The 14,182-nt window shown below is 42.3% G+C and overlaps 1 protein-coding gene across 2 annotated transcripts in view; it reads right to left on the bottom strand.

Annotated features, from left to right (window-relative positions):
• Positions 1-14,182, bottom strand: part of ABCC4 (ATP binding cassette subfamily C member 4) — a 233,395-nt gene that overhangs the window by 21,864 nt on the left and 197,349 nt on the right. For both annotated transcript variants that reach the window (XM_026493475.4, XM_044381898.3), the window contains 2 exons: positions 7,542-7,631; positions 200-372 (listed from right to left, as the gene is read on the bottom strand). In XM_026493475.4, coding sequence (XP_026349260.1) covers positions 200-372; positions 7,542-7,631 — 263 coding nt within the window. The remainder of the gene's footprint in view (positions 1-199; positions 373-7,541; positions 7,632-14,182) is intronic.

Genomic DNA, 14,182 nt, shown 5'->3' with positions numbered 1-14,182 from the left:
CTGTTAGGAGGCCTAATAATACCATTATTTGGGTTGCTGACCTTGTTTTGGTTTCTTCCTGTTTTCCAGAATTAATGTTATCAAGAGGTGTCTTTGGGGCAAAGAGAGAGCTTAAAAACATTTCTCAGCATCATGAAATGTTTCTCATCGACCACATTGAAAATCTGGATCCCAGGGTTCATGGACCTCAGTTCTGTACCTTGGGTCCACATTTGCTGTTGCTTCGTCAATGATCAATATCCGGTTTTTCCTGAGGATGGCCCTGGCGAGGCACACCAACTGTCTCTGTCCCACACTGAAATTCGATCCTGATTCTGCTAATTCGGTGTCCAATTTGCCAGGAAGATCTTCAATGGCTTCTTTAAGCTGTACCTGTGGATACAGAAAGAATGACGTCTTCCTACACGAACTCCTACTGAAGTAGACAATCCCACTAGACACACGAGCTCTGACGTCCTCAGGACGCCTCAGAGTCCTTACGAGTCCAGTCACGTGATGGGAGGAGTTACTGCCAATCACTGTTCACTGAAAAAGATGGTGGCCTCCACTCAGGACAGAATGATTCTGACTTAGGAGCACAAGCTTAACGGGAGTCGAGACTCCACTATGCTGCCATCAGTAGGCACCATCTGTTCAAGCGTGAAGAGAGAGAGACTAGGCTGCATAAAGCTATCCTCAAGGTAACACAGGGAGTAATTTAAAATGTTCCTTCTTAATTTTTAGATAAAAGGTAACTGAAGGAATTTATAAAGACAAAAAGGAGAACGGTGGTTGCCTAGGGGCAGAGGGTAACTGTAAATAGATAAAAGAGAATTTGAGGGTGGTGGTGACAGAAATGTTCTAAACTGGATTGCTGTGATGATTAACTACAAATTTACCAAAAATCACTGAATCACACCTATAACGAGGAAATTTTCTGGTATGTAAAATGATACCTTAATCCAGTTGGTGATAAGAAATCATCTGTGTCCCCCGCCCCTGCCACATGACATCCACCAGGAACCCCTCCCTCGGGATTAAGGAAATTTCTCAAAAAATGAAGGTATTTCTCTCAATGTAGTCTAAAAATTTAAAAACGTTAAAAGGATCATATGGTTGAGTCAAGTTTCCCAGAATACATTTTGTATGGGAGTTAGTACACTAAAGGGAGAAAAAAAAATTTAATTATTGCAGGAAGCATGGCTCTCTAAAGAAATAATCTTGTCAGCACTTTACCATTTTGGAAGGTTTTCATCTTAATAAATAAACAAATTCAAACAAGGGCAAACCACACCTCATATATTAGCAAACCTGGAACCTATTTTGGGGATGGCTCTTTCCCAAATTTAATCCATACTGCTAGACCAGTCAAGGGCATTTACTTTAATCTCATAAATGACTTGAAGTGAATGAAAACTCACGAAAACAGGGCACAACATCACATCTTATTTCCCCCAGACTCTTGAGTTTATATAGTGCTTATATTAACCTACCTTCATAAAATTGTAAGTTCCAAAAAAACCCAAACTGTTAAACACCAAAGATAATCTGAAACCACACTGAGTGGTAGAGCTCAGCTCCAAGCCTACATGTTTGGGGAAATTTTACACGATCCAACCTCAGGCTCTCCTTGAGAGTTCAAGATCAGAGAGTAAACACACTTGGAATTAAGAGATCGATGGGTGATGGCCAACAAGCAGGGACACAGAACTGCAATGTCAAGTGACAAAACCCAAGGGCACGTGAGCAATGTTTTTACAGCATCGTCAATGCTGAGGCACTTCTGTGAATGTGATGATTGTGCTTAAGACCCAAGTCCAATGCCCAGAAATGGGGATCTGAGTCAGGATTAAATATGGTACTGGTACTCAGCATTCACATGAAAGGTATACAAAATCTGAAGTGTAAGATCTGGACGGTGGGGGCCAGCCCTGGCACTGAAAGTTATGAAATGGGAAGTGTCGGCCTACTCAACCCCCTCCACTACAAGGAGGAGGGCTCACAGGTGATTCTTCTTATGAAACTGACTCCTAGATCTGCACCCCAGGGGATGGAGCCGATCGAGGCTTTTATCAGCACTTCCTTCCGGGTTGCCTTTGGTCACACTTGCCTAAGCCAATGGGGCTTCCTAAGACTGATATCCTGACGTTGAAGAGAGAACCTCATGCTTGCCCCTGACTCAGGTGATAGCTTACTAGCCTGCTGTTTGCTCCTCCTTTGGGTTGCCCACAGCTGCCTGACGAACAAACATGTTTTCCAGAAAACACTGTTTTCTGAGACTCTGTCTTCATTGATGAATCAGGGCTGATTATGAGAATGGTATGAATGTGAAAGCCCTCTGCAGCGTTTTCATCCACTCCATCTATAATGAAGTATTAGACCCGAGAAAAGATGAGAGAGGCAGAAGACAAGAAGGAGTTACACTGAGGGAATCTGAAAACCTCTGCGATAACAGCATAATATTACTACTCCATGTCTTGAGTAGGATGAGGACTATGTAGGAGGAGGTCCTTATTCTTACACCGTATATACTTAGACATCTGTAAGTGAACTGTAACTTACCATGAAAATTTCTACTTATTTTCCAGTAGGTTCAGTACAACACAGACTGTAGAAGAGAGGAAGCAAATGTGGCCACATAATAACCGGTGAATCAGGGTGAAGGGTGCATATGTGCTCATCATACTATTGCTTCTACTTTCTTGTGATATGAAAATTTTTCAATACAAAATTGGGACCCTGAAGCCAGAAAGCCTGGGCATGAGTACTACCTGGCTCTGTCCATTGGGCAAGTTCCTGAACTTTCTCTATCTTAGCTTCCTGACCTGTAAATAAGACTGTAACAATTTTAAAGGTGTCTACCACCTAACATTGTTGGAATATAAAATGCATCAGTAAGTGTAGAGTTTTCAATAGTGTTTGATACAAAGAGATTGATAGATATTACCTCTCCATAATGTGGTCAGTTAACCTCCCTCAGTGTTCTGCTTTATTTTTCTTCTTTGCATGCATCAGGACGGAGACTTGATTACATATGCACTGGCTTATTTTCCATCTTCTCCATGAGAATTTTAGCTCTGAGAGGGTATGGTCTCTTTTATGACTGTAAGAGTCCCAGAATCTACAACCTCTGTCTAAAAAGATCTCATTGGGTATTTGCTGGATGTATGAATGAAGCTGCAAGTGTTATCTCACTTTGTGACATATTTGATCATATAAAAATCAGAAAATAAATCCATATAATTTATATAAGATACCATTTTCTTATTAAAAGTCATTGTAAAAGAAATAAATTCTTCACGAAAACTACATAGCTTCAAGATATCATAACATCATACTTTAAAGTACAGAAAGCATTTAGAAAATAATTTAAGGAAAACAGGTCAAATAATGCTATTCAAAACTATATATCTCCATAGAGAGTACTTCAGAATATTTTCAGTATTCAGATTATTAGGAAAATAATAAACTACAGCAAAACTGAAAATAACAAACTGAATTCATAAGACGCCCATCTGCATCTTCGTAAACCTTGTCAGAATAACCCACCGTGTGTGCTGAATCTACCAGGTGCCAGCACCCCTCGCAGGACGCGAACTCAGATGTCACATTTTGTGGGACTTTCTTACTTTTCAAAAAGAAAGGCTGATGCAGGCTGGAGAGCGAAGAGAGTCTGACATACAATCAACAGGTGGACAAGAGCTCTTACTAGACCTAAACCAACAGTAAATGAAGCGACGGGAGAGCCCATTTACCAAAATACACAGCCTCAGGAGAAATGGAAATACAAGCCACCGCGAACAAGGGCTGCATTAATTACATTCCCCACGCATACACTGCTGACGCTCAGCGTTCCTGGCCTGGGTTCCTACAGCGTGAGAAATCCCTGTGTTCTAACAGAGATGCCATCCGTGCTGAACGTACTGGACGATTCCTCCACAGTTCTAACATGACGTACCCTACTCTTAATCGCGTATCCCAGTAGTAAGGCTGTCTGTTGTCGTGGCTTTTTAAAGAAGTATCATACTGCTGAGTTTTATCTATTATGACCTTTTAGCCCCTTGACCAATAAACTGTTTCACTTCTAGTCATTATTTATATTTAAAAACTGCCAGGGCTTCGTGGGTGCCCTAATTGCCACTAGTTTCTAATGAACTTTCTTTGGTTTGTGGCTGTTTTTCAATATATGAAAAAAGAGGCCGGATGAGACGGGCACCATGCACAGGACTGCATCCTTCTGACCGTCTAGCTCGTCCCGGAGAGGAGGAGACACAACCAAAAGGACTTAAAACACACACACACACACACACACATTTTTTTCTTTGATGGTAAAGTTGTTTTTTTTTTTAAATGTTTTTTTATTATATTATGTTAGTCACCATACAGTACATCCCCGGTTTCCGATGTAAAGCTCGATGCTTCATTAGTTGCGTATAACATCCAGTGCACCATGCAATACGTGCCCTCCTCACTACCCATCACCAGTCCATCCCATTCCCCACCCCTCTCCCCTCTGAAGCCCTCAGTTTGTTTCCCAGAGTCCACACAAACTTTTAATTGAAGATCTTAAAGAGGAGAAAACAGTAGTGCTCTCTCATTGGCTCTCAAGCCAACCCTATGAGTTTGGGATCCTGTTTCCAGTTCGGCACCATTTGTAAAGCAGCTGGCCAGGGTGGTTAGTCCACCTTAAAGGGCGCTGCCAAAGATACCAGGTCTCCTACGTCTCCTGAAGAGCAGGACTGGTTACGATGCACTCACAGGAAGAGGCACGCTGCAGAGAGGGTGGGTAGACTGAATATGATAAATCAAGAACAAGCTGAGTGGCACTAGACTGAATCATCTGTACGGTGTCTCTCCAGATAAATGCACATATATTCCATCATGAGTACAATTTTAGGGAAGGAAGCTTCTTAGTCCACAATCTAAAGGCCTGGAGATTCTAAGGATTTGAAGTGAAGGGTCCCTGACCTATCACAGAATGAGCCCAACCTCCCTGAACAGGGTCGTGAAACCCATATAACTACTGTGAAAAGTTTATAGTACTTCATGTGCCAGGAGTATGATCCAGATGATAAAAGCAATAAAGTTCACCAGAGAAAATCTGGAGAATTTCAGAAAAGCCAAAGGGAAGAGGGAAAAAAAAGATCACTATTGTTTTATTATCCCCCAAATAAGCAACGTTCATATTTTGATGCCTTTTAGGTGCATGTATCTACATATGACTAAAACGGCTGGAATCATACTGTAAATACATTGATATATTAAGAAATATTTTAAGAAAATCTACCAAATCTTTTGTGGAAAAACATACATGTCGTGAAGAAATAGTTTCTAGAGAAACACAACTATGGGATGAATTCTCACTCTAAGAGGTATCACTAAGGCAATGAGGTCAATTCCAAAAGTAACACATGAAAACCACTCACTTCACTTTGTGAAACACTTGTTTATTTCTGTTTAAGAAAGTTCCTAATGTCTTTGAAAATAAAGGTAGATCTTACTATTACCACTTCCATCACATTTTTAGAATTCTGACAAGCTACTAAATTTTATTTTAATTTTGGCAGAAGAAACAACTATAAGATGAAATATAAGTTATAATCAAAGTTCTAAGATAGTTTTTATAGGATTTGTCTCCTAATTAACATTTCTTCATGGTCCTGGAACAGTGTGTTTCTAGAGTAATTTTACTATCTGAGAATCTATGAGGAGAGAGCTCAAGCTCTGAAACAAATAGAAAAATAATTTACCAGTAATTCCTGTTTTATTAAGGTGTGTCACAATTGCACCATCAAATTTGTCATAGGAATTCAAAAGCAAATCAATGGTCGTCCTATTTTTTTTTCTTTTTTTTAGATTTGATGGCTAACTGTTCTGCTCACCTCTTCTCTTCTAGAATTTCACCGGAGAAAGACTCACCAAATTAAATGAAATCGGAGATCAACTGCTTTCAATTAGGAAGAAGAAGGTGAAGTAATTGGCCCAACTGAGGCAAATAAAATCCCTACGGTTACTGGAAAGCAGGGTGGGTGTGTAAGACGCAGCACTGACATGCCTTCAGAAACCAGAAATGACTGGCAGAAAATCGTCAGGCCTCCAACGTGGCCTGCTCACAGTCAAAGCTCGTCTAGAAACTGGAGGAGCTCAGCTTTTCCTGGAAGGGTGACACTCAATGACAGACAGACTGTCGCAAAACAACAACAATGTGAGCTATCAGTCACTGGGATGCGTGCAATTGTTTTTAAAGAAATAAGCCACATGGTCCCCAAATGAAGAGATCAAATATTTACTGCTTACTTATTAAGTGTTGACTTTTTAAAAGCCAAAGATGCAGCTAGGTCCTACGAGGGATTAGAAGTCTAAGGTTTAGGGGCGCCTGGGTGGCGCAGTCGTTAAGTGTCTGCCTTCGGCTCAGGGCGTGATCCCGGCGTTCTGGGATCGAGCCCCGTATCAGGCTCCTCTGCTAGGAGCCTGCTTCTTCCTCTCCCACTCTGCCTGTGTTCCCTCTCTCGCTGGCTGTCTCTGTCAAATAAATAAATAAAATCTTAAAAAAAAAAAAAAAGCCTAAGGTTTAGAAGTCTGACATGGGGGGCGCCTGGGTGGCACAGCGGTTAAGCGTCTGCCTTCGGCTCAGGGCGTGATCCCGGCGTTATGGGATCGAGCCCCACATCAGGCTCCTCTGCTGTGAGCCTGCTTCTTCCTCTCCCACTCCCCCTGCTTGTATTCCCTCTCTCGCTGGCTGTCTCTATCTCTGTCAAATAAATAAATAAAATCTTTTTAAAAAAAGAAGTCTGACATGGTTTCCGCCATCCAGGAGCTTAGAATCAATTTGCAGAATTAGGGCAAACACACAAAACAATTAGTGTCAAAACATACAAACCAAAAGCATCCTAACAGCCTAAATCCTTTCCATGCGAGGGCAAGGAAATTCAAAGAAGTGGTTCAAACGATAGGAAATACTACACAAATAATAGAAAATCCCCTAGACATGGATAGTATCCATATTAAAAACGTAGCAAAAGTTGCAGGGTTCTATTACTTCCATTTACTCAGTAGCATTAAAATGACATGTTTGCCAAAAGTAACTTTTACACATTCTGTTTTACTTTTATAAATGCTTTCTTATAAAACCTCAAAGCATTTTATCAGTATGATTTCATTTATCTTTCCGTTAATAATGAAAAACTATTATTGTCTTCCTTCAGTGGATGTTCCTAAGAACGGAGAAGTTCAAATGAATGTTGCAGGCTAACTGGTCACTAAAACTTGAATCCATAAAAACAACTTCCAGTTTAGGGCTTGGCTAAAGACAAGTAAGATAATGTATCTAGTTGCTTTGGATTCTAGGAAGAAAGTTACAATGAAAACATGAGACATTTTATTTTTGGTTTTCATCATCACCAATACATACATTTTAAGTGTATCCAAGTCATCAATGCTCTCTTGGATGCTGAACAAAGTAAGTTAAACCAGTAAGTTCCCATTAATTACCTGCAAGGTACCACAGGCACATACACACATACTGATGGTAATAAGCTTAATAATTACATTTTATAAATTACCTCCGTTAAGGCATTCCACAGTTCCTCATCTGTATGCTCGTTAAAGGGATCCAGATTTTTCCTCATTGTTCCAGTGAATAAAACAGGTTCCTAAATATTCCAAAATAGTGAATGTTATTACTGTAGCCTCTTTTCATTTTATTTCAATGCTAAATTCCAGAACAGAATTAAAATATAAAACCAAAATTCACTATAATCATTAATAATAAGGTTGCAAATGCCTGTTGACAAAACAGTATCTCTATTAATTTTCCACTACACAAAGTGTGACCCAAAACATCTTCCGAACCCCTGAACACTAACAGAAGAAACTGTTGAAGTGTGTCATCTTAAGAAGAAACTGAAGAAGAGAAAGGAAGATTTGGTTTTTCGAAATGCCTTCCTAGCAGTATCTGCTTCAACAGGAAAAGCACGGATGTAATTATTTAAGGAACGTTACATCAAGAGAGCTACGTAAGGTCACTGTTGCTCCTGGTGCAACACCGGAACACACGGATGGGTGGACACCTGTGACTCAAAGCAAAACTGGGAACTATGTTCACAGGTGCACTGATGTTCTTAAGAAGCTATGGTACTTCCTCCACTGGTAGGACAGTCTTCTGGGATGGGGAGTCTCTCCCCAGGGATGAACGGGACACCCTGTTTTTTGGCCAAAGAGAATGTAAACAACTGGGCCCAGCGGCGCCTCTGTGCATGAGGAGGTGCCTCTGATTTTGCACCGGCTCATCCCCACATTATCTTGTCTGTGCATCAGGATTCCATGCCTCACACAACCTCGTTATTAGCTGCAAGGGCAGGAGAACCTGAAACCCATTGTGATGTGCGTCATAATAAAATTAATTTAAATAGCTCTTCCCATCCATGTGCTTGAGGAGGAGCGACAATTAAATGACTCTTGCGATATATGCCTCCTTCTGGGTTTCAGGAGAGAATCTGGTACATAAGCTTATGTAGGCCACGTACGTTTTCTTCTGGAAGGCTCTGGTAACCCCGGCCAAAAGAATATGGGCAGCAGAGAGGAGCCCAACTGGCTACTTTCAGGGTGGGTGCAAGAACCATGAGATGCACCGATGTGGGGACAAGAGAAGATCGGACCCTTCCACGGGCATCCAAGAACGGCTCAAGGGAATCACCAGCCTCAGATCTCGCCTGACCTCGGGGCTGGACTGTTCCTCCTCGCTTCTCGAAAGCCTGAGAAGATGAAGACGGTAAACTTTTCTTCTCTCTAGCCATGAAGAAGAGTAACACTCACAGGGCCCCCTGTACCTTCTTTCCCTGTGCTCTCAGTCTTAAGACTGGGGAAGGGGAAGTGGATGCAGAAGACAGTAAGTGTGCACCAAAACACATGCCTGCCTCAAGGCAAAATCTAAATATTCAAAGACACTTTAGAAAGGGCGCTTTATTTTTACAAAGTAGATTAAGTGGCCCATATGCCCCCAAAGCACTGAAAAAATCACTGGTCATATGATGTTGCAAAATGATTCCTGAACTGACAGACCCCAAGACCCCAGTTCAAAGTCTCCCTTGAAACTATTGAGTTTGGGATCAAAGACTAAACCATCATCTAAGCAATGGTAAGAGTTCCTCTCCAGGGGGGAGGAATCCTCTCCAGGGGGGTAACAATCATTGTATTTGGTATTTCAAAGTCTTCATTCATTCTATTTCAGAAATCCTTCAGATTCTACCTTATCTTACTCTTTGTAATGGTCAATTCCAACAAGAGTTCCACGAGCTAGGCATTTCTCCTCCTCCAGCTGATTCCCTGGAGATTCCAGAGAGGAGGAGGGCTGCTACCCATCCTTCCTCACGTTCTGACCCTCGTCCTCCTCCCACCAAGGCTCTAAACCACGGGCAGTATCCGCTCTGGGGCCCAGACGGAGAGACTCCAAGGACTGGTGTTTGAGGAGGGAAAGGGGCTGAAAGAGAATGGGTTAAGGAATCAGCTTCAAGACCAGAGAAGGGGAGAGATGGTCTCTTGGCTTCTAATAACCACAAGCCTGTCGAGGTGCATAGGACCCAAATACGTTTCCCTTCACGTGCCTCCCATAAAGCGCACTCCCACGCAGTTAGAGGTCTAGGATGCAGTGCCCCCTGGTTTTCCAAGTACATCCTGCAGAGGTGTTACCTAAGCTAATGTACAAAAAATGGCCCTGTGTTTAAAAGACAGACTTTCCTTCCTTTGTTAAATGCTGCAAGGGCCCGGGATTCGCAGGTGCGGGAGTCAGACTTTCAATGGTTCCGGAGAACACGCATGGGAGCACACGTTCAAAACTGGATCACCTATTTCATCCACAGGAAGGGTCTCTCTCGTCACCTCCCTCACCTTAAGGTCTTGAAAAGGCTGACTCCCTCCAAAGACTGGGGGACTAAAGTGGGATTCTTTGCAGAAAGAGGAGTTGCTCCCCTTGACACTGAGCTGCGGCTGGTCTAGGCTGAGCTCGAAGCAGACACCCCAGGTACCCGCAGGCCCAAGGGAGGCTCTGCTCATTATCAGCGAGTCACCATGGTCATCAAAAGAAAGAAATTAAATGTAACCGTTTCCTATTGCAATCAAGGGTCACCACTTCAATCTCGACTGTCAATGTAAAGGGAAATAGTAGGCGATTACTCATGTTTACTTAGCAGTCATTAGAAGAAAAGAGTTTAGTAAATTAGAGTATTTTTCTTTGTTACGACATGCCAAATATATATTTCAAAATGAGAACGATTTCAGTCAAAACTTGAATGAAGGGAATGATTTATTAGAACATTAACTGATTGAAGCCGTATTTTTCTTCAAAACCAGCAGGCAATTTGTTAACAATGTCTGTCTTAATATGCCAATGTGTTTTATGCACGGTGTTCATTTTGGTTTCTATTCATTCTACTTTCATCCACTTGCCAAATAAGAAACCACTATATTATCTTCAAAAGGTAATAAAAGTGCTCACAGTAGACACACACTGCAGCAGCAGATAAGGGTCAAATTAATTATCATTTCTGATAGATACTATTATTTAAAGTACCCACCTCCAAGCAATGAAGTTAATACACTAATCTTATAAATAAATGTTGTAAAAATGTTTGCAGGCAGAACATTTCAGTGTCGAGATTTATGGACGGACATACACCCTTCATGTAAACATATAATATGTACTAAATATATTAGCCAAAGTATATTTTTTTCTGAAGGTACACAATTAAACCTCATTTAATAAGAGTTAGCTGGCGTGGTAGAGTTAGGAAAACAAATGTTCTTGTTCTGTGTCATCTTTAAATGGAACCTTAGTATCAAATCTGTTTTTCATCAGTTTAAAGTTGACTTTTTTTTTTTAATCCTTTGTGCCACATTCAGTAATGTTTTCCTTTGTTACCAATGGAACACAAGTTCCTATCAGCCATGTGACCCAAAAATAGCCACTCTGAATCAAAGCATTTAGTGTAGTAAATTGATAATCCCTCGACACAAGAGTAAGAGAAGCACAGTCTTACTAGGCCTTTTGTACATGCTATTGGAAGACAAACCTCTCATTATCCTAAAAAGAAACCCTACCCACTAACCTTCAGAAGCTTAAAACGACCCTGGTCCAAGACAAAAACACGTACAAGTGGTTACAAAGCAGGCAGATAAAGTACAACACTTTACTATACCCTAATCATGTCAGCCCCCAACCAAGAGCCTGCCCTTGACTAAAATGTATCTACCAGAGTGGCTGCTGGTCCCGGTGCTAACAGCTACATTTTCATTTCTAATCAGAGGACCTTTATTAAGGGCAGCTTGTCTCCCTGTTCCAAGAAAGAGAATCACCTGAAGGAGCTTTAAATCTTGCTTTCTTTTTTTTTTTTAATCCTGTAGCCTCTGAATGAACCGATCATCGTCCATATTCAGAAGAAAAGAACATTGTTTGCCAACAAAGGGAAAAGAATTTAAGTCCTGTAAAGTCCTCTTTCGATACAAAAAGGTCAGGAGCTCTGGGGAGCAGTTCCCTGGGCTTTAATGAAGACTTCAGTGTCAGAAACAAAAGGCTGACTCCATTAGGCTAGAATCCAGTTGTATTTCTTTACTAGTAACAGCATACCCACCTCTTCTCTCTCTGAGTTTTGTTCTCAACAAGAAAAAAAAAGAGGAAAGAAAACCAGGTAAGAATAAAGAAGTCTTAAAGAGACAGCTCTGGTTAACCTTTTCCGCCTACGGAAGATAACCCAGGCAATAGAAATACCAAAGGAGCAGAGTGGATGGTTTAAAAAATACCTTGCTTTTGCTTTGATTTTAAAAAGTCTATTAAATGTAAAAAATGAATCCGTTTAATCATGATAAAGATGATAGCTGTTGATCTGTGCCAACCCTTGGGGTGCAATCATAAATAAAGAATTTGCATGGAATCACTTTTCAACTGAAAACATTTTCTTGGTGCCAAAAGGAAAGGGGCCTTAGATGCAGAGAATCCATCCAAAAAAGTTTTGAAATCCATTTTTGCAGATCCTTTCAGATAAGCAAGCTATTCCCTAAATATAATCTCGTCTTGCTGCTCTCTTTGGGGAGCATGGTTAACTATTTCAGGTCGTGAGCACAGAGGCAAGTGTCCATTTCGGCGACTTGTTCTGTTTGGAAATTTAGAAAGTGCTTTCATTTTTTTCCTGAAATTATACAAATCGCGGAGTATGTTAAGAAGACAGTATTTGTTTTTGAACATTCCCTGCGGGATTGGCCCGAGTGTCCCACCATTTGTGCCACCACTCCCTTGCCGCTTGCTCCGATGTCGGGCCTGGCTGCGATCACCTCTCCCCCAGATCTGATCTCTCACAGAGCGGTCAACGGTGACCAGGATGAGCCCGGGAGAGTGGGACCGCCGTGGAAGCTCCCGGCTGCAGCCAGGCTCCCGCCGAGCACGGAGCCAGGGAATGACGCAGGCCTGGCTCACCTAAAACGGGAACGCAAGAAAAACAAACCTCCATTCTCCTTTGCAGAGACTGCTCCAAACTTCGTAGGTTCCCTAAATCAGGGTGAGACACAAGGACGCTGCTTCCTGTTCATTTGAGGGGGAGAGGGATGGAAGCTGTCTGCGCTATGGACAAGTAACTTTAAGTGACCAGGCCAGCAGCCCTTCCCACTTCTGCAGTCAGACACTGTAAGTAGAAAGGGCTCTTAGGTCGAGCAAGGTACGCTTTCCAGTCCCCACTCCTGATGCTCGCCCATGACATGGAAGTGAATTAACCCCTTTTCCTAAACTGATTTTCTTTTAGTGCTGAGTGTGCCTCAAGTTTTTCAGCAAAAGGCACAAGTGTTTCAGCCTTTCAAAACCACCACTGTCCCAATGGGAAAAATAGCACCAGGAGAAGTGTCTTTTTACTTGGCTCTCTAGTTAGTCTCCTTTATCGTGGTTTTTTGGAATCCTTTTTGAGTGGGGTAGAAAAAAAATGGGTGATATAGGAAATCATTCAGTTCCAAACATGTACTGTATAGATATTTGAAGTCAGACAGTCCTGAGTTCTGATTTTATTAATATTTATTATCATCTGTTTATTAGCTGTCTGACTCACGGTATGTTATGAGCCACCCCCACCAGCCTTCACTTCCTTTCCAGCAAATGGGGCAAAGCCGGCAGGGCCGCGGTGAGAATCGGGGCCACCCGTGAGGCTCCAGGCCTGGGATTCATCCGTAGCAGGAGTCCGGCCAGGCAGGACAGTGAGGAGAAAGTGCTTTTGCAAACTGCAGGTGCAGCCAATGGGTCATGAAATCAATTTTGTGTCTCATGACCATCATTTTGGTTTTTATATGAACTAGCATAGAATGGATATAATAGAAAATATGAGTGCAGGGCACTAAGAGTGATAGCGTGTGGGGAGATCCGTGTTTCTGCACGTGTGTGTGCACATGCGTGCGTGCAGGACCGTGAGGTGCAGTCGTTATACTGTGGACGGCAGTCCCCGGGCACTATGGGCCCCAGCAAGGCAGTCGGTGGCTTGGGATGTGGCGTTGGGAACCTCCCTAAAATAAATACAAACCCTGGCTCTGCCGCTGATTGGTGTAACCATATCCTGTGAGGATGGATTTGGGAGACAGTAGGGAAAGAGGCCAAAACACGTGAAGGATTCCATGAACGTTAGGCGGTATGGATACTTGTGTCATCTGTCAGGACGACCAGCAGCACCAGAGCCACATAAATGAGAGACAGCCTCCAGGAGAGGCAGGAAATAGCCAGGCGTGTGGGGAGAGCTGAGAAAAAACATCAGGGTCTTCGGGGGGGGGGGGGGGCGCCAACTATTAGTGGGGTACAGAGCAGTGGTCAGGAAAGAAGCCCTGGGAGAGGAGCCAGAAAACAAAAGAAAACAAGTGATCCTTCTCTCCTCTTGTTCCTGATGAGAAAAGCATTGGCTAGGGTTCTGTTCCATTTACCCTAAAATTCACATCACACTCACTTTTTTTGTTTCATCGTTTACATTTATCGAAACAAGCTGGTTTCTGTGATAAGCAATAGATATAAAAGACATCACTGAGGACCACAAAAACGTAAACAGAAATTAAAGCACAACGTCGCTCCAGAGCCGGTTCCTGCGTTTACTTAAGTAACATAGTACCGGGAAGGCTAGTGGCCTGATCCTTAGTAATACTACTTACTACTTACGAAGCATTCCTAGAGCAGGGTATGGGGCCACCAACA

Source organism: Ursus arctos, unplaced genomic scaffold (assembly GCF_023065955.2).
Source record: "Ursus arctos isolate Adak ecotype North America unplaced genomic scaffold, UrsArc2.0 scaffold_10, whole genome shotgun sequence".
NCBI lineage: Eukaryota > Metazoa > Chordata > Mammalia > Carnivora > Ursidae > Ursus > Ursus arctos.
The sequence above is the reverse complement of the archived record's forward strand: the minus strand, read 5'-3'. Positions and strand labels throughout refer to the sequence as shown.